This window comes from Ochotona curzoniae, unplaced genomic scaffold (genome assembly GCF_017591425.1).
Source record: "Ochotona curzoniae isolate NIBS_2020 unplaced genomic scaffold, NIBS_Ocur_1.0 scaffold_4506, whole genome shotgun sequence".
Classification (NCBI taxonomy): Eukaryota; Metazoa; Chordata; class Mammalia; order Lagomorpha; family Ochotonidae; genus Ochotona; species Ochotona curzoniae.
In genome coordinates this window covers 334,520-355,153 of record NW_024467119.1, presented here as the reverse complement: position 1 = coordinate 355,153, position 20,634 = coordinate 334,520, and the positions used below count along the sequence as shown (strand labels likewise).

Genomic DNA, 20,634 nt, shown 5'->3' with positions numbered 1-20,634 from the left:
AGCAGGGGTGACACAGGACACACTATGACACACACAACAGTTGTGACACAGGACACACTGACACACAGCAGGGGTGACACAGAACACACTGAGACACACAACAGTTGTGACACAGGACACACTATGACACACAGCAGGGGTGACACAGAACACACTATGACACTGACACACACAGTAGGTGGGACACAGAACACACTATGACACACACAGCAGGGGTGACACAGAACACACTATGACACACACAGCAGGGGTGACACAGGACACACTATGACACAGCAGGGGTGACACAGGACACACTATGACACAGCAGGGGTGACACAGGACACACCATGACACACAGCAGGGGTGACACAGGACACACTGACACACAGCAGGGGTGACACAGAACACACTGAGACACACAACAGTTGTGACACAGGACACACTATGACACACAGCAGGGGTGACACAGGACACACTATAACACACACAGTAGGTGGGACACAGGACACACTATGACACACAGCAGGGGTGACACAGGACACACCATGACACAGCAGGGGTGACACAGGACACACTATGACACACACAACAGTTGTGACACAGGACACACCATGACACACAGCAGGGGTGACACAGGACACACTGAGACACACAGCAGGGGTGACACAGGACACATTATGACACACAGCAGGGGTGACATAGGACACACTGACACACACAGCAGGGGTGACACAGGACACACAACAGTTGTGACACAGGACACACCATGACACACAGAGCAGGTGGGACACAGGACACACTGACATACACAGAGCAGATGTGATGTGTGACAGGGTCCTGCCTCAAGACACCTAGGAACACACCTAGCTCCCTTCCCTCACACCCTCACTCCCAGGTGCTTGTCAACTGTTACAGGCCACAGAGTCATGTTATAGTAAAGCTGGGGAGTTGAGTCCCACTGTGGACACCTGTGGTTAGTGGAGGTTCAAGGCCTTCTCTGAACTTCTGGGATTTTCTGAAAGCTTACAGCTGACACTAATTGTAGCTCTGCATGGAGGATGCTCTGCCGAGTACACACAGTGGGCCAGGCCCAGCAGGTACAGGTGTAGGTACAGGTGTGCCTGCCAGATACACTAGTGCTCAAGCTGACCTGAGTGTGCAGAGTGCAGCCTGGTCAGCAGCCCACAATGCCCCCCACCCTGTCCTCACACCCAACACCTCAGACAGTAGCCGAGGCAAGGGCAGGAACCTGTAGCAGGGCAGTGCCTGGCTCAGCACAGGGACAATGCATTAATCTACATGGGGAGGGTGAAGGGTGAGTGCTGGAGAGGCCAAAGTCCCAGGGAAAACAGATAGGCATCAAGCTGAACTGTTCCCCACCTCTGTCAAAGCTGACACATGCAGAGGCATTTCCCCGCTCTGGGCATCTGAGGGACCACACACTCACAGTGGCAGGACAGCACATACGTTTATTAGGGAAGGAACCAAGGGTCCCATGGAACACAGCAGGTGTTTTTTAAAACTTGTCCCTGGCTAGAGCACACAGATGACCACGGATAGACAAATGGACCAGAGTACAGAGCCGCCCATGGGAGCGGTGGGACTTGGGTCACCTCCTTGGTGGGGACAAAATGAGACATGAAACACACAGCTTGATCTGAATGGGCACTGGTCGAGCTGCACCTGACACGAAGGAAGCTTGTATGTCTGCTTGCACACATGCACAAACACATTTACACACATGTGCAGACATACATATATACACAGCTACATACACACAAATGTGGGGGACTACTGTATGCATGAGGAGCAGTGCTGGGTTGGGGTGCAGACTCTTCCTGGGCATAACACACCACTGTCTACTCAACAACTGCACTTTGTCAGCTGAAAAGTGCAAAACAAACAAATAAATAAACTGCGTTTCAAAAAGGTTTCCTGATTGAAAAAAAAAGACTTCATGTCAACCATAGCAAACCTATTTTAAGGGGTGTTCCACAGGACACCCACTTTCCTATCAGGCCAGGGGGCTCTGCTCCCTAGGACACCCACCTCCCTGTCAGGGCAGGGGGCTCTGCTCTCACAGGACACCTTCCCACTTCCTTCTCAGGCCAGGGGGCTCTGCTCCCATAGGACACCTCCTCCCATCTCCCTGTCAGATCAGAGTGCTCTGCACCCACAAGACACCCACCTCCTTGTCAGCCCAGGGGACGCAGCTCCCACAGGACCACACCACCCTATGTCAGGGTTCCCCTGGAGGGCAGTTACCCCAAGATGTCTTTATACTGGTTGCCACCAGATGGCACTGTTCTACCAGTGGTTTTAAACTTCCACACATTGGAAATTTTAGTAGGGTAACAAATTGGGTTATTTTCTTAGGTCCATTTCTTCCAAACAAAAAGGATATAATGCCTCAAAACACAAGACATGCACATGAGACAAGCCCTCTGTGACATGTCTCACATAAAGACGGCCATGTGCGTCCTTCTTCAGCAACCAGGACACCATAGGCTTCCGTCCTTAATGCCAAACATCTCCAACCTGGGCAGCTCAGGCGGCAGCCAGCAGTCGGCCCTAAGCTCTGAGACATCCTTGCAGCTATTTGACAACTGATAGAAACAAGCAGCAGGTTAGTGTTCACTTAGAGCAAGATGGGCAATATCTGCCACCTGGTGCAGCCAGTCCTTATGGGCAGTGCCCAATGCCAGGGGCTTTCCCAGGGCAGCTACAGCCTCTTCTTCTGCAGCACCTGTCCATTGGTTCCCTCGGGCCAGCTGCCCTTGGCTGCGGGCTGTGCAAAGTTCCAATCCACCGGATTGAGAAGCTGCTGCGTCTTCTTGTGGGTCCAGTAAGGATTGAGAACGAATGTGAGCAGGGCTAGCCCCACCAGGAAGAGGGCGAAGTGGGGCAGGTAGAGGCTGGCGATGAGGCCATCCCAGTGCCAGAAGCACACCCACCACATATGATAGGTGAGCACCATGCGGCAATGGAACATATGGATCATCAGCCACTGGTTGAGCTTCCAGAAGAGGCAGTCAGACCAGCCAGCCTGCGGACACAAAGAGCATGCATGAGCACAGCCTACCTGGCACCAAGACAATGCCTGCTCCTCACCTCCCCAACACAAGGTTCTCCTCACAGCCCCTTCCCCTCTCCTCACCTACCAACATGGGGTTTTCCTCATAGCCTCTGCCCCTCCCCTCCCCTATCAACACAGGTTCTCCTCACGGCCCCTGCACCCTCACCTCCCCAACACATGTTCTTATAGCCCTGTCCCTCACCTCCCCAACACAGGCTCTCCTCACAGTCCCTGCCCCTCCCCTCACCTATCAACACAGGTTCTCCTCACGGCCCCTGCACCCCTCACCTCCCCAACATGGGATTCTCCTCACAGATCCTGCTCTCTCAACAGGTGGCACAAATCCTGCTGGCCACTGACTGTCCCTCCTATTCTTTCTGATTTCTGCTCCTTAAAGCAAAATTGGATCCTGGTGTTCAGTACCTTCTTTCCTGGCCCTGCATATGTCAGGGAAATAGCTCTATACTCAGCAGGACTTGGAGACACAGCCACCAAGCCCCCTGTCGGAAAGCTGCGAGAAGTCTCTCTCAGAAGATTTAGGGTGAGCAGCACGTCCTGGTGTGTTTGGCCCTCCACACCCATCACACCCATGGGCCTTGAATACACACCATACCCCTTTGCACCAGCAGTGGCTCCAAAGTCACAGTGGTTGCTGAACAGGGAACCTGAGGTGTCAGACCATAGGCTGTGAGGCCAGGAGCCTGAACTGGGCAGGGGAGGGGGCACCAGGTTGGCCAAGGGCTCCAGACCAAGGACCTTCAAGGCCTCTGATGGGAAGCCTGAGCTGCAGGTACCCAAGCTGGGAATGATGTCCCACACTTGCAGAGGGAAAATGTGCAGTAAAGGGCAGGGGGTTCTGGAGCCCAGCAGGGCCATGAAGTGAGGAGGGTAAGGGTGGGAGCTGGGCTGGTCACTAACCACCTGGACCGGTCACTAACCACCTGGACCTGAAGAAAGGGCTGATCATGTTAGAGGTGCAACCACTGCACCACCTTCTGGGAGCTGCTAAGTCGATACCACTTGTCATTAGGAAAATGCAAATCAAAGCCACTGGAATTCCCATCACACTAGAAGACTGAGTGCTGGCCAGGACGTTGGGACAGGAAGGCTGCACCTCACAGTGAGGAGGCATGTCACCTGAAGCTCCAACAGCGACATAACTACTGCATGGGGTCCAGCAATCCCAGCCTGGGAATGAAGCCACAGGACATGGGAGCCATCCATCTATGTGAGGCACACTTGTGCATACAGATTCAGGGTAGCACAATTCATGAGAAACATAAGAGCCAGAGTACTCAACCAAGGGCTCACGGCTAACTTGACATGCACAGCCACCAGAGTCCTCAGCCATGCGTGCATACATTGACACACGCACAGCTGACCTCACGAATACACATGCATACATCCTCCAGAGTTTACCACTAGCCATAAAAGGACAAAGCCGAGACATGTCATGTGTGCTGCAGGGCGCTGGCTTTAGTGAAACATGCCAAGCCCAGAAGGGAATATCCCCAGCATCTCAGTGATGTGTGGCGTTTGAAACTTGGACTCCTCAGAGGCTGAGTGGAAGGGTGGCCATCAGCGGCTGAGCAAGGCAGACTGAGGGGCAAGAGCACAGCTGCCCAGGGGTGAGAGCTGAGGGGTGTTCCTGCACAGGGTGGGAGTGCACATTATGGCCACGTGCTGTATGTTCTCTCAGCAGACAGAGCAGAGGAAGAGGACAGGCACTGAACGTTTTCAAGACAGAGAAACATTAACTGAGGAGAGAAGTGTAGCCTGACTGGATGTTATGTGTGTACACATCACACAGTGGCTCAGAGAGCAGGAACTCTTCATGTCTCAGTCTAAAAAGGTTAAGTCTGCTTTCACAATGATCTAAAATACATATACACTGCTGTAGCCAGAAAACAAAACAACAAAGACCCAATGGATTACCTTAAAAAAGGCACAGGAATGATGCTGAACTGTGGCATTGTGGGTAAAACCACTACCCGCAGGGCTGGCATTCCATATAGGTGCCAGTTCATGCCCCAGCTGCTCCACTTCCAATCTACCTCCCTGGTTATAGCCTGGAAAAGCAGCAGAGGATGGCCCAAGTCTTTGGGATCCAGTACCCAGCTCTAGTAGTTGTAGCCATTTAGTGACTGAACCAGTAGATGGAAGATCTCTGTCTCCTCTAACTTTACCTTTAAATAACAAATAGATCTGAAAAAAAAAAATGGGCCCGGCGCGGTGGCGCAGTGGTTAAGGTCCTCGCCTTGCACGCCCGGGATCCCATATGGGCACAGGTTCTATCCCGGCAGCCCCGCTTCCCTTCCAGCTCCCTGCCTGTGGCCCGGGAAAGCAGTCGAGGATGGCCCAAGGCTTTGGGACCCTGCACCCGCGTGGGAGACCCGGAAGAGGCTCCTGGCTTCGGATCAGCATAGTATCAGCCGTTGTGCTCACTTGGGGAGTGAATCATCGGACGGAAGATCTTCCTCTCTGTCTCTCCTCTCTGTATATCCGCCTTTCCAATAAAAATAATAATAATAATAAATCTTTTTAAAAAATGTCACATTTAGTAAAAAAAAATACATAGGAGGGGCTGGTGCTGTGACTCAGCTGGCCAATCTGCCACCTGTAGTATCAGGTCCATGCACAGGTCCTACCTGCCCCACTTCCAATCCTGCTCCCTGCCTACGGCCTGGAAAGCAGCGGAGGATGGCTGGTATGCTGGGCCCCTGTACCCACGTGGCAGACTTGGAGGAAGCCTCTGGCTCCAGCCTGGCCCACCACTTGACTGTTTTTACCATCTTAGGGGTAAAACCAGTAGGTGTAGATCTTTCTCTTTCAAATAAATAAAGTTTTAAAACAAACAAAAATAAACCTAGCACCTCCTAGTCCGAGGGAACTGGGCAAACGCTCCCAGGCCAGAGGACTCAGAGGTCATTGGCAGGAATGAGTGAGGGGAAGTTAAACCCCAAGTCACTTCTGTTGAGAAACCACATGGCCAGGTTGCCTGGCCTGGAGGCCCTTGTGGGTCTCCAGCAATGGGCCACACAGGGAACTGGTTCTCAGTTCACACTCTGCTGGGGCATCCCAGGCATCCCATTAGCTTCCAAGTGGCCTAATCTGAGTCACAGATGCTAAGGTTATGGCCAACTGCCACCCTTGGGTCCAAAGGTGGTGGGCTAGCCTAGGCAAAGGGGCTATACCCCACTGTCACAGCTCCTCAGCTTCAGCAGGGCAGCACTAGCGCATGCTACTCTGGCTGCTTCTTTAAAACAAAACAAAATAAATGTTTTACTGGCAGTCACAGAGAGAAAGGCCAAGACAGACCTTCCATTTCACTAAAACATGAAACACAGCACTCAGAAGTGAAAGTACGGAGTACATGCAAAGCCTGACACCACCATGAGATACAGGAATGAAAATGCACAGAAGCTGCGAGCAGCTATCATGAGTCACCAGGGAGTCAATGGTGTGATCTGACCAAGACAGCTCAGGCCTTGTGGGGAGCCAAGTTGATCGACACCCACAAGAAAATCAATGTAGAACTTACAGGAAAATAACTAACACATTAGTTTTGAGAGCATATCATAAATACACCAGAAAAAAGCACAAGGAAATAAATTTTGGACTTTTTAAGTGGGAAGTAGCTTTCTCAACATATTGAAAATCATGAGTCTCAGGGCCAGTGTTGTAATATAGTGTGTCAGGCCACCACCTGTGGCACCGGTATCCCATATGGGTGCTGATCTGTGTCGCAGCTGCTCCACTTCTGCTCCAGCTCCCTGTTCATGAGCCTGGGGAAGCAACAGAGGATGGCCCAAGTGACATCCATGTGGGGGATCTGGAAATGTTCCCAGCTCCTGGTTTCAGCCTGGCCCAGCCTTGGTTGTTGCAGCCATTTGAGGGGCAAACTAGCAATTTTGCATCCACCCTCAGTACCCCCTCCCTTCCTCCTTCTCTCCCTCTCTATAACTTGGCCTTTCACACAAATCCAAAATAAAATCTTTTTTAAAATCTCATGAATATCACAAGTAAAACTTGACATTGCTAAATGGTGACAAAAGCTGAAGAATGAATGGAAAATACTTTAGTCTTCAGAGTCAGCAAAAGCCAACCCTGCTGAACAGCACGGCCAAGTCAAGGACAGGCAAAGTGGCCAGAGAAGAAACACTCACTGGCTGCCCTGAGGGAAGAAAAACAAAGCAGCCAGCAGAGGCTGGCAGGGCTCGGGAGCACACAGCTGGACGGACACTCACACACAGTCCACGTCCACACACACCCCGAGTTCCATTCATGGTGGCCATGTGCCTCCCACACACAGGGTCCACACACACACCAGGAACTCCCATCATGGTGGCCATGTGCCCCCCACACAGTCCACACACACACCAGGAACTCCCATCATTGTGGTCATGTGCCCCCCATACAGTCCATACACACACCAGGAACTCCCATCATGGTGGTCATGCACCCAGAAACACAGTCAGCACACACACAGGGACCCCTTCATGATTGCCATGTGCCCTGGGACATGGTCAGGACAGCGTCAGCACAATAGGGACAGCTCATGTTCCCCAACAGCCATTGTCCCAACAGCAGGAGAGTAGGACACCTCCTCCCACATGGGGCTCTCCTGAGCGAGGCTGCGCTGCTGCAGTTCCAGGGACACCAAAGTTGCCATGACTCACAGTGTGCACAGGGGCAAATTCACCCTAGGGGCCAGCATTTCCCCTGGGGAGGAAGCAGGAGCTGGGCAGTTGCACCTCTCAGCAAGACTATGCTAGCTACACTTTCCACAGGAAAACACGCTCCAGGGTTCACTGAACACTATTGCATGAGAATACTAAATAGTGCTTGACACACCAGAATGATTAGAACCTTCTACAACTTCTACCAAAGTCAGCCTCTGACTTCAGGCACAGCTGCAGCAACCAGAGCCTACTGCAAAGGTGACAGTCCTTAGCTCCATGTGTCACAAAGTAGACCCACTCTTGGGACAATTTACACCTGTCACCAGCTGTTCTGAGCAAGGTGACAGCTCTGGGAGGGAGCAGGATGGCCAGGGCCTGCCTGAGGTAAGGCAGCTGCGTGTGGGAGGGGTTGGCCCAAACCAGGTCACCAGGCCCAGTCCACACTGTAGGCTTTGTGCCCCAGGCTCTGGCTAACATCTGCATCAAAGAAGACGCAGGAAACATCTGAGAGGGTTCCAAGAGTGTTGAGTCAGTGTGATATGCACAACAGCTGGCACTGTGCCAACATATACACACTACAGGACATGAGGACATGGACTCACATCACCCAGAAGAACATAGGGACACAGGAACAAGGCTCCACCTCACCATGAGAAACACAGGGACACAGCCAATTGCACCTGAGCTGTCCGCACAGGCATCTGCAGTCAGATCCGAGTTCTGGGGCTGTACCCCTCCACTGTACTCCTGGCTTGTCACCACCACCTCCACACTGACTGATTCGCAGCAGTGACCTCAGGTTCAGCCTCACTCTACCTCCTCAATCACACCTCAAAAAACTCACAAAATGTGAATGGGGAAGGTGGCACTGTGGGTAAGGCTGCCATGTGCAACACAAGACCTGGCTGCTCCACTTCCAATCCAGTCACTGCTCACGCCCTGGGAAAGCTGCAGAGGTTCCCCAGTTGCCTGGGCTCCTGAATCCAACGTGACCTGGATGAAGCTTGAGGGGCCTGGCTGTGGATGCTTGCTGCAGCAATATGGGGACTGAATCAGTAGACGGAATCTCTTCCCCAATCTCCCTCTCTTCCTGTCACTTTGCCATTTCAAATAACAAATAAATCATTAAAAGAATTCTCAAAATGTTTGCTCACTAAAAGTGGTTTTTCAAGTCACCATGATAGCATAGTGGTTAAAGTCCTCGTCTTACATGCCCGGGATCCCATATGGGCACAGGTTCTAATTCCGGCGGCCCCACTTCCCATCCAGCTCCCCGCTTGTGGCCTGAAAAAGCAGTCAAGGACAGCCCAAAGCTTTGGGACCCTGCACCTGCATGGGAGACCTGAAAGAGCTCCTGGCTCCTGGCTTCGGATTGGCTCAGCTCCAGCCATTGTGGCCGCATGGGGAGTGAACCATCGGACAGAAGATCTTCCTCTCTGCCTCCTCCTCCTGTCTGTATATCTGCCTTTCCAATAAAAAAATAAATAAATCTTTAAAAAAAGTGTTGTTTTTTACATTATTGACAGTCACTCCAGAACCATGAACTGCTGTTCGTGAACTACCTCATATATCAAACACTCAACATTGTGAAAAGTGACAATCACAAGTCAGCGTCACCTGAGGGGTGACAGGCGGGGCTCTGGGACCAGAGTCCCTGCACAAACCTCCACGATGCTCAACTTGTTCACAGACATGGAATGAGAATTACAGCTACTTAGTGCAAAACAAAATCTGAAATTTACATATATGAGGGCATCTGACTGCTGGCCTGTACTGCTTGCTTCTCACCTGACCTACAGGATACATTTATGAGGCTTCTGCACAAGATGAGGTGCTGTGATGTGCAAAATATACAAACACACAATGGGTGTGTGACACATGTTTGTGGGAAGTACTGTGTGCAGGTTATGTGCAGCATCACTATGTGTGGCACCTCTGCGTGAGGTACTGTGAGTGAGAGTGCAGAAGACATGCAGTGTCACTTTGTGTGACACATATCTGTGTGACGTACTGTGAGTGTGTGTAGGTTATATGCAGTGTCACTATATTACACACATGTGTCAGGACTGTACACACATGTGTAGGTTATATGCAAATATTCAGTGTGTCAGAGAAGAGACTTTACTGTCCATGTCCTGTGGCATGCTACAGCTAAACTTCACAAGACACCAACGAACCAAGGACTAAGCCTCAATCTGTCTGATCTACACACCCACAAGTCAGTGGCAGCACCTCTCTTTAATTTGTAAGCTATAGCTCTGATCAAACCTGACCTCTGTGCAGGACTCTTAGGCAGAATTCACCAGGTTTATTTATGCCACTTGCTGGGTCCTGTGCTTGCCAATGTAGCACTTAGCACAAACCCCACCCTAGGCAGACTCACTGACCTCCAGCTGCAGTCATCACAGACAACTGACCACTGCATGGTCTCCATCAGTTGAGCAGCAAGCGCAGGGTAACACTTGCACCACCCTGCACCCTGTCGCGTGGGGACATCTCCAGAGCTCAGCACATGCAAAGATAGGCCCGTGGCCATAGAGAATTTTTGGTGGCCCGAACAGAGTGAAAAGAGAGGAACACCACACACCCCGCCGCCTCACTGAGCACAGGGAGAATGCTACATAGACTCCCTGAGAAGTGCAGCCGACATGACTGACCTCTTCCCTCTGCTCTGAAGAATGTACAAGAAAAACCAAGAGTCTCAGTTCACTACAACCTCTGTGCTAGAGCCCAGCAACAGCCCCAGGAGGGCGTCAGGTATTGTCAATCTCACTGCACACAAGCAACTGCACTGTCAGGAGTGCTGCAACTGACCAGGCCCAGGGTGCCAGAGCTTGAGTGCTTCCTGGAGCCAAAGGGCTGAGACAGCCTAAAGTGCCCGCAGCACGGCCTGTCCACCTTAGGCCAGCTCCAAAGTGGCAATTGTCCTGAACCCAGCGCTGGGATCCCTTGAGCTTCCAGTAGCCTGTGCATTCTGACACGCCAGGGCACCAGCCTGGCAGTGCTCCCAAACCACTTGTTTCTCCTGAGTGCCTGGCAAGGAGCCACACCACTTGTGGCCATTTCTCTAGGCAGAGCTAGCCTGAATCACTCCAGTCCCCACTCCTCACCCAGGACCACCTCCAAGGTCATCCCGTGCCCAGAGCCTGACAGCCCTGTGCTGGGCTGGAACTTCCCAGCTCACCTCACTCGCCCACCATGACTCAGCTTGCCCTACCTACCCCTCCCAGGCCAAGCAGAGACCGGCTGGGCCTGGACACTGCATACACTCCTGACCGATCACACCCATTCTGGAGCCAGACCCAGATGGCCCTGTGGGATGCCAGCAAGGATTCACTGAACCCAAGGTTCCTGTATGGTGTATGACACCAGCCACTATTGCTGCATAGGGCATGGGAAGTATGCACAGAGCGTGTAACATGTGCACAGAGCATGTGACACGTGCAGAGCATTGACATGCACACAGAGGGTATAACATGTGCACAGAGTGTGTGTCCTGTGCACAGAGCATTGACATGAGCAGAATGTGTGATACGAGCAGAGCACGTGACATGCACAGAGCATGTGTGTACACAGGGCATGTGGCATGTGCACAGAGTGTGTGACGTGCACAGAGGGTGTATGGCGTGTACACAGGGCTGTGATGTGTGCACAGTGTATGACATGTGCACAGAACATGTTAGCATGTGCACAGAGAGTGTGACATCCACACTGCTCCTGACACCCTGCCACCATGGACCTGAAGGCCCTGCAGGCAGGACATTCTATGCTGTCCCTCTCAAAGCTTCCCATAGTGTTCCGTATACATGAGCTTGAACCCCCTTATGAGACTGGTTGAACATCAGCCACTGTTTTCTAAGTTTCACATAAAACCTGTGAATGATGTAACATGTGATAAATGATCACAAGAATCTATGCTTAGAAATAACTTCTAAGGGCCTGGCGGTGTGGCCTAGCGGCTAAAGTCCTCGCCTTGAACGTGCCGGGATCCCATGTGGGCACTGGTTCTAATCCCGGCAGTTCCGCTTCCCATCCAGCTCCCTGCTTGTGGCCTGGGAAAGCAATCAAGGACAGTCCAAAGCTTTGGGACCCTGTACCCACGTGGGAGACCCGGAAGAAGTTCCTGGTTCCCGGCTTCGGATCGGCACAGCACCGGCCATTGCAGTCACTTGGGGAGTGAATCATCGGATGAAAGATCTTCCTCTCTATCTCCTCCTCTGTATATCTGACTTTGTAAAAAATAAATAAATCTTAAAAAAAAAAAAAGAAAAAAGAAATAACTTCTAAAAAACTTAGAATGAAGAACACTCTGAGATCAAAATGAGAATTGAGATTATGAAAGGTGACCACTTGTTAAAAAAAAAAAAAACCTTTAAAAATGAAAAGCAGCAAGATCCAGGCAAACTGAATGTTTCCAACACTACATGACCACAAGGAGACCTGCTTTAGGCAAAACAACAAAGCAGAGTGGGAGCTGTGGTGCAAGTGGTGAAGCGATAGCTTGGGACACCCACACGTCGTATCTGAATGCCAGGCACCCAGCTCCACTGCCACCTTCCCATCCAGCCATCCAGCTCCCTGCTGAGTGCCTGGGGGATGGTGGATGGCAGTTCTGTGCCCAGGCCTCAACCCCATGGGACACCTAGCTCTGGGCTCTGGGCTTCAGCCTGGCCCTGCCCCAGCTGCTAGAGTGAACCAGCAAATGAAATAGCTTTTTCAAAACAGTTTGAAAACAAAAGGGGAGGTGGGGAAAGCAGAGAGAAAAAATAAGCATTAGGATGAACAATCGCTGGGCACTGAACTATAAAATCTACTGAGTTTGCGTTTGAGGAACAGGAAGCCCTGCCAGGTTAAAACTGAGCAAACCCGTCACTGAGCATAGATGTGGCAACTGGGCCAACACTGTCTCTGCTAGAGGCTGCCCTAGCCTGGGACTCAGCTGACACTGTGCCCAGCAAAGGCCCCCCTGGCTTGGAATGCGGCTGATACTGTCCCCAGCTAAGACTGGGACGCAGATGAAACTGCACTTCCTCTTACCAGCAGATAACTCCCTGGCCTGGGATGTGACCGAAATTGTACCCCACAAAGGCCTCCCCGGCCTGGGACATGGCTGACACTGCACCCCACCCTCCCTAGTAGAGACCACCCTGGATCACTCACCTTCAGCAGCATCCAGGAAGTACAAGTGAAAGGGGTGCTCATCTCCAGGAGCAGGGTAGTCATGGCCAGGTAGTGGCCAGCTCCCAGGTTAGTCACCAAACCCAGGAAGCCCAGGAAGGCAAAGAGGTGGTGGATGACCAGGAACACGTCGAGGCTGCGGAAGAATAAACCGGACAGGTGCACAGCGACGTTCTCAAAGAAGAAGAACCCAGTGGCGGTGGTAATGTGAAACCAGCACCAGTTCTGCTGCCCAAGTGCCTTGTCCTGCTGCAGCACTGGGTCCCCCAGCAGGGCCCAAAGGCCCGCGGCTGTGCTCTGGACACCAAAGACGGCACGCGTAGCCGCCAGGTCCCAGAAGACCTTCTCTCTGGCCACCAGAGAGCGGTAGGTGGTGTTCAGGGACGAGGAGAGCTGGTGGCAGACCACAAAGACACCCAGGTAGAAGACAAAGCCGGCACCCACCAATGTCAAGCGAATTGTCCAGGAGGCATAGTCCAGGTCAAAGACACTCTCTGAGGGGCCCTCAGCATTGGCCGGCATCATCACACTCCAAGGCACGGTCGTGGCCCCACACTGTCCTGTTGGAGAAGCTGAGTCCGTGCAGCTGAGTCCAGGGTTGTCATGTATCTATCACTAGTCTGTGGAGAGAGCAAGCAAGGTCACTGATGGCTAAGCAGAACCAGGACACACCACAGCTCCAGAACATGAAAACATCACAACAGCATGTGGTAAGCAACTAGGGCAGCCTATGGCTCCTCCTCTACAGCTCATCCACTGCTCCATCCCAGCTTTCATCCCAGCTCCAGCATCCTGCTGAATGTCCCCCCAGAGAGCCTCAGGTGATGGCCTGTGTACCAGGGTTCCTGTACTGCAATGGGAGGGACAGATTCCTGCCCCAGGGTTAGTCAAGCCCCAGGAAAGGGGAACAGTGTCACCCAAGCCCCCCCAACCTCCAGCTGCAGGATAGCCAGAGGGCACTGACATTGGTGCTCCCAGCACTCCTTCCCATGCTGCGTTTGCACAGAGAGGGACAAGTGAGACTTTGGATCAGCAGTTAACTGGCAAGCTGTGTGCAACCACCCTCAGCACCCACATGGGACTCGGCCAAACAACACCCACACATACAGCCTGTGTGCCTGGCTGCCTGCATATGGCACACACCATGACAGCTCAGGGTTGGTCTCTCCTGGTCCCATGCTCTTGCCAGGCTGAGGCTCTTGTCAAGTAAAAGCCACACCTGCTGTAGACAAGGAAATCCTGACAGCCTTTCTAGTTCTCAAAACCAAGGTGACAACTATCATGTCAAACATGAAAACAATGCCCTGAGCTGTCATCAGGTATGACAGCTTAGCCTAAGGCCACGGGCCAGGCCATGTGCATCCAGTTCCTAAGAGTGCTTTCTGGTCCCAGTGGCTGCTCCCAGCTGTGGAGTGCGTGGAGCCATGGTAGCCCCACTTGGAGCCCATCAGGCAAAGGAAGCCACAATCCTGCTCTGTAGCAACATGAAACCCAAGCTTCCCTCTTGTGTGGCACTTGTACATTTCTGCTATTCCATTAGCCAGTTTCCTAGTCTACCTTGAGATTGATCAAACCCAGAAAATACACAAGACATACCTCACCATTTCAACCATGACTTACTCAATCCTTCTACGGTGGTTTTCCTTTTTTGTTTTGTTTTGGGTTTTTGTTTTTATTGGAAAGGCGGATATACAGAGAGGAGAGACAGAGAGGAAGATCTTCCGTCCGATGATTCACTCCCCAAGTGAGCGCAACGGCTGATGCTATGCCGATCCGAAGCCAGGAGCCTCTTCCGGGTCTCCCACGCGGGTGCAGGGTCCCAAAGCCTTGGGCCATCCTCGACTGCTTTCCTGGGCCACAGGCAGGGAGCTGGATGGGAAGCGGGGCTGCCGGGATAGAACCTGTGCCCATATGGGATCCCGGGCGTTCAAGGCGAGGACCTTAACCACTGCGCCACCGCGCCTGGCCCTGTTTTGTTTTTTAATGATTTATTTATTTGTACTGGAAAGGCAGATATACAGAAAGGAGGAGAGACAGTGAGGAAGACCTTCCATCCAATGATTCACTCCTCAAATGGCCACAAGGGCTGGAACTAAGTTGATCCAAACAAAGCCAAGAGCCAGGAACTTCTTCCAGGTCTCCCACACAGGTGCAGGGTCCCAAAGCTTTGGACCGTCCTTGACTGCTTTTCCAGGCCACAAGCAGGGAGCTGGATGGGAAGCGGAGCTGCCGGGATTAGAACCGGCGCCCAAATGGGATCCCGGTACGTTCAAGGCGAGGACTTTAACCGCAACACCAGGCCCAATTTTACTTGTTTAGTGCTAGTTAACCCTACAAGAAGGTCCTGAGAATCCATATGCTCGGTCCCCAACTCGAGTCTACCGAGTCACCTGTCTTCCCAGGTAGCAGCCCACTATCTCTGCCATCTCATTCCACACTACGAGGTCCAATTCTCTGCTGGACACCATGTCCTCCTCGTCCCAGGCAGGGTGGGTGACCTCAGATGCCCTCACCTGCTGTGACACCTGACCTCCTCCAGGCACTGAGCAGGCCAAAGGCACAGGCCTCACCTGCTCGCTAACCTCCTCGTCCCACAGCAGCAGGCCTCTTCGGACCACCAGACGTGTCAGAAAGTTCTATGACCTGCCCAAGTGTCCAAAGTTGCCTAAGTCTGGACTTGGCTGTGTTTGCAGCATCTTAAGTTCTCACACTGAGAGGACCGTATGAGCTACCTGCTCTGGCCCCTCACCTACACAGCAGGACCACCGGGCACCGCCAGGGACAAGGACTTCGGTCCTGGCCCCTCTTGTTTGTGGAAGGCAGTCCCCATCACACCAGGGCTCCTGGCTGGCTGAGGTGTGAGATGATAAGTGTAGCACCAAGCACTGAAGGCTGGGCTGGCAGCTCACCCACAGAACTTCAACAGCAATCGGCTACTCAGCTGCTTAAGCCACCACAGCCACACACCTTGAAGGGCACGCTCACTCGGGCACCAGCTCTGGACTCAGGACGAAGGACACGCACACACAATGGACTCAACTCAGACCATGATTACACAATCAAAGGTAAAACTGCAGCAGCACCTGAGCACAGCTGAAAGTTGAGGCACAGACTGTGTCCAGTCCCGTGGAAGCTGCCCTGTGCAAGGGCACGCATGCACACGCATGGCAGCATGCCAGGCCAGGCTACAGTTTACTTACACACACACAAGTGCACTCCAAGGCTAACCTGCACCTGCACTGTGTTTAACATGGTGTGAGGGACTAGTAAGAGCTCTCATTTCTGGCACCCAGCCTGTGGCAGGCACCTGTTACCCCTGGCACTTCACAGGACACGTGCCCTTCACATTGCTACAGAGCTGGGGAGCAAGCACATTCCCTCCACCCTTGCCGCGTCCCAGCCTGCAGACAGCCTGCCGTTGCACAACCACAGCTGCCCCTAATGCTTCCTCGTGTGCTTCCCCACAAGTCAGTCATGAGCTCGGGTCCCAGTTCCCGTTTTGCCACTGACCACATCCACAGGCTCCTGGCCAGGCCATCCATCCCCAAAATCCTTGAGCAGGGACTGGGATCCACCCTGCAGTGGGTATGGGGACACGAGCTGCTCAGGGGGAGCTCTGGCCAACTAGTGGGTCAGAAACTAAGTCGAGGGAGCTTAGCAGCTTCTCCTCCTGGTCTCCCCACTTAGAAATTAAGAGAACAAGTTCTCTTCTTTCCCACACCAGACCCTGATGTGTGTGGGAACAAGCAGCACCTACTGCCCAGTTCCTCTGACCCCACCCAGGCCTCTAGGTCCTTCCTGGAGATGGTATCACGGACAGAGGTAACTGCAGGTAAGTCAGACGAAAGGTAGGTAGCCTCCTGTACTCCCAGCACAGCTGCCAATCACAGCCAGCCCCACAATCAATCAGCAGCTCCACCTGCTGGGACTCCCTCCACTGTCCCCCAGTCACAGTGTCTCACGTTGCTGTGTACACACGGCCTGCCTACGCAAGTAGGTACTGTTTTACTCCATCCACTGGGGGCCTCCCAGACCTCTGACTACAATCAGCACCCCCTAGCCAAGGTGGGGTGGGGGATTCACTCCTCAACTGCCTGAGCCCAACAGTGGAGGATGAAGACCAACCAGGCACTAGTCCGCCAACCCGGGGTCTATGAAGCCCTGCTGACCCTGCAGGGGTTATGCTGTCCCAGCACAGCAGGCAAGCATTCCCAGAGGCCATGCACACTGGGCGTGGGAACACCTCCAGTTCTCTGACCACATCCCTCTCAGTCTTACAGGGTGTCCCCATCATCCCACACCCCACAGACTTCTGCAAGAAGTCACAGTTCCTGCCCAAGGCAAAACCAGAAACCCAGTGGCACAGCCTGACCACACCCTTTCAGCCTCCACAGCTTTACCTGTCCACCCTAGCACTGCAGGCTCTGGGACCAGGACAGCAAGACTCCAAGCGCTGCTGACCTGGCCTGGCCTGGCCCAGCCCAGTGCAGTCCAGCCCGGTCTGGCTCGGCCCAGCCCAGCTCACCCAGGCTCAGTGCAGCCCACTCTGGAGCAGCCCCAGCCAGGCCAGGGCCTGAGTAAGCAGCAGTGGTATCCCCCACCTGGGCACTAGGCAGTGCCCACGTGACTACATGAATATGAACTCATAGGCGAGAAGGGAAGTCCAGTATAGCAATGTGATAGGACTGGGCTTCCTGCGCAGTCAGCATCCTTCACCCAGCCATGAGGCCCAACATGTCTGTGACAGGTTAACCCTACAGCCACAGATAAGGTTCACAAACTTCCTCTCCTCCCAGAAGAAAAAGAAAATTTCCCAAAGGTGTGGGCCTGGCCACCTCGGGTCCTTCTTCTCACTACCCTCAGGGACTGGCATTGTTCAATAGGACTCATGGGGCCACGTCTGCCCTGTCCACGCCTGTACAAATGTTCCCGTTCAGCGAACCAAACTCAGGCATCACCAGCAAGTGGGAAAACACAGAAGGGAAGCCCAGCGACCCCACATGGCTCCCATGGATCAGCCATTCTCTACATGAAGCCTGTGGGCTATCCTGCGGGGCCACCCGGGCCCCTGGCCGAAACAGGTGCAGTGAGCACCTCTAAGACTGCCTGGGCAATGTGCCCTCCAGGCTCCTCTAGGTGAGGGTCCTAGCCAGGAAAGCGTTGAGGGAGACCCTACCCCCTGGCCTTCTCCCTGCAATCTTCCAAGGTTTGATGCGAAAAACTATTACCTGCAAACAGGATAAACAAGAAACAGATCCCTCCAGCTTTTACCAGCTGAATTCAAACAGCCCAGTTGCTCAGGACAGGGGCCGTCGGGGCCTGTCTGCTCCTGTAGGGACACCCAACTCTATCAGCCACAGCCAGAGCAGCAGGTGATCACTGGAGCCAACCCAACTCAGCAGTCATCCCCACACTGCAGTTGACCTTGACCCAGTGCCTTGTCCCTCCCCCAGCTGATCTGACCTAGCACCCTGTTTCCCTCTCCAGCTGACCTGACAGCACTCTGTCCCTCCCCCAGCTGAACTTACCCAGTACCCTGTTCCCCCCTCCAGATGACCTGACAGCACCCAGTCCCCCTCCCCCAGCTGACCTGGCCCAGCACCCTGTCCCTCTCCCCCTTGACTCCAGCTGTCCAGACAGCACCCTATCTGCCCTCCCCAAGCTGACCCAGTTGACAGCGGAAGCCACACCTGCGTTGGCATCCAGGAAGGCCCTCTCTGCCTCACCTGCACACTGTGGTGTGACTTGACTTGCCCAGCAAGTCCCCAGGGAGCTAGGTGCTGGACCACAAGGCAGCCTCATTAGGGTCAAGCTCACTAGGGCCTCCCCCTCCCACCCTTGCATGAGGGCCAAGTCGGGCTGGAGGTCTGCACCCTTTCCATTTCCCTGGGCTCCCCTGGCCCCCTTCAGGGTCTCAGGTTCCTCACCAGGGCTCACCTCCCAGTCCCTTCACCTGGTCCCGCGCCTCCTCCCCGTCTCTGTCCCCTCACCTGGGCCCGCGCCCCCTTCCTGGGCCTGAGCCCCCCACCCCGGCCCCTCACGGGGGTCCGCGCCTCACCCCCAACCCCCCGGCTCCGGCCCTTCACTCGGCCCGCGCCTCCTTCCCATCCCCGTCCCCGTCCCCTCCCCGGGGCCCGCGCCTCCTTCCCATCCCCGTCCCCTCACCTGAGCCCTCACTCGAGCCCGCGCCTCCTTCCCATCCCCGTCCCCTCACCTGAGCCCTCACTCGCGCCCGCGCCCCCTTCCCGTCCCCGGCCCCTCACCTGGGCCCGCGCCCCCTTCCCACAGGACGCAGCGTCACGGGTGGCTGAGTCGCGCACATACCTCGCCGGCGCAAACACGGCCCGCGCACGCGCACGGGGGCGGTGCTGCGGCCGCCCCTGCCGGATGAGACCAAGACGGGTACGAGGGGAGATCGGAACGTACCACGGGTTGGGACGGGGGTGGAGGAAGTCGCTGGGCGGCGCAGGACAGGGCGGAAGCTGCCGCGGACACCAGGGCCTGGCCGTGAGGTGACCACGATGCCCTGTACCTCAGGGAACACTGCCCGGATCCCCGCAGACCTGCGGCCGGCGTCCCCTGCCGCAGCGGCGGGAGCTGAGGGAGAAGCGACGTCCGCGCTGTGCACTGCCCCCTACAGCCTCGCCCCGGGCCCTTCCAGCACCCCGGGGTGGCCGGTCCTGGTCACGCGCCTCAGGCAGCCTTGCCGGGCGCTTCCTTCCGCAGAGGCGGCGCCCGCCGGGAAACGCCTCTTGGGGATGCTTGGTCCGAGCTGCTGAGACGGCCACTGCGTCGGGGCCTTCTGGAAGGGGCGGCTGAGCGCTGGTCGCCACCTCCCCTCCGGCCCAGGACCGCGGAGAGTGGAGGCCGGGGCTGCAGTGGCCGCCTGTGTCTGCGTGTGGGTCGCTTGGGTGGCCAGGCCGCGGAGAAGCAGGAGACGCCCAGTTCATGGACAACAATGTGGCTGTGGAGTGGCCTCAGCCGGCCTGCCGTACAACGTGCCCGCTGGACGCCCCCGGAGGCTGTCCAGGTGCAGCTGGCAGCCCAGACATGCTGCTTTGTGTTTCCTTGGTCGTGGTCACTCAGGGCTGCTGGCTGGGTGGCATGAGATAGAGAAATGCCCTGGGCCCCGTTGTCTCCAGTGTTTCCCCCAGCACTGGGCAGTGAAGGCACGAGTAGAGTGTGCCGGGGGCCAGCAGTGGCCAGCGGTGGCCAGTGCCTTCTTGCACCCGAGGACAGTACAGCTTCAGTATTTCGGGGTGCATCTTAGAGCTGAGAGCTAAGAGGGCTTTTGAGCGCTGCTGCTCTAAGTCATGGTGCAGGATTAGTGCCCACTACGGGTGTGGAAGCCATCACCCATTCCACCCATCCTGGTCTCTTACTGTTCACCTGCCCACTTGCTCCACACCACTCACCTCCTGCTTTCTGCTCTAACATTTGGCATGTTTTACTGCTATTGGGCATCTCTGCCAAGTGGCACAAGACTCTTCTGATCCTGTTAGTAACATATGCTCATTGCCTGCTGGCATCTGGTGTGGGCACCAGTTTGACTACCAGCTGCTGCACTTCTGCTTGAGCTCCTTGCTGATGTGCCTGGGAAGGCAGCAGAAGATGGCCCAAGCCCGTCACGAGTAGGGGAGACCAAGATGGGGTTCTTGGTTCCTGGCTTCCACCTGGCCCAGCCCAGCCCTTGTGGCCATTTGGGTAGTGACCCAG

The 20,634-nt window shown here is 54.5% G+C and overlaps 1 protein-coding gene across 4 annotated transcripts; it reads right to left on the bottom strand.

The window, feature by feature from the left end:
• Nucleotides 1–1,431: 1,431 nt before the first annotated feature.
• CLN8 (CLN8 transmembrane ER and ERGIC protein) lies at nucleotides 1,432–19,505 on the bottom strand. 4 transcript variants are annotated; one of them, XM_040966836.1, is made up of 3 exons: nucleotides 19,345–19,505; nucleotides 12,901–13,538; nucleotides 1,432–3,028 (listed from the first exon to the last, which is right to left on the bottom strand). In XM_040966836.1, exons 2-3 carry the CDS (start codon nucleotides 13,441–13,443, stop codon nucleotides 2,705–2,707), a joined length of 867 nt encoding a protein of 288 aa, XP_040822770.1. In that variant the 5' UTR covers nucleotides 13,444–13,538; nucleotides 19,345–19,505; the 3' UTR covers nucleotides 1,432–2,704. The 4 variants fall into 4 exon arrangements, with proteins under 4 accessions (XP_040822770.1, XP_040822767.1, XP_040822768.1 ...); XM_040966833.1 differs by lacking the exon at nucleotides 19,345–19,505 and adding an exon at nucleotides 19,182–19,255; XM_040966834.1 differs by lacking the exon at nucleotides 19,345–19,505 and adding an exon at nucleotides 14,515–14,595.
• Between the last annotated feature and the right edge of the window lie 1,129 nt (nucleotides 19,506–20,634).

What these genes read in the sequence shown, in the direction of transcription:
- CLN8 (XM_040966836.1), bottom strand. Translation starts at nt 13,443, where the DNA reads ATGATGCCGGCCAATGCTGAGGGCCCCTCAGAGAGTGTCTTTGACCTG. An exon ending in CTTCCTGGATGCTGCTGAAG is followed by an intron (nt 3,029 to 12,900) that starts GTGAGTGATCCA and finishes TTGTGTCCGCAG; the next exon opens with GCTGGCTGGTCTGACTGCCT.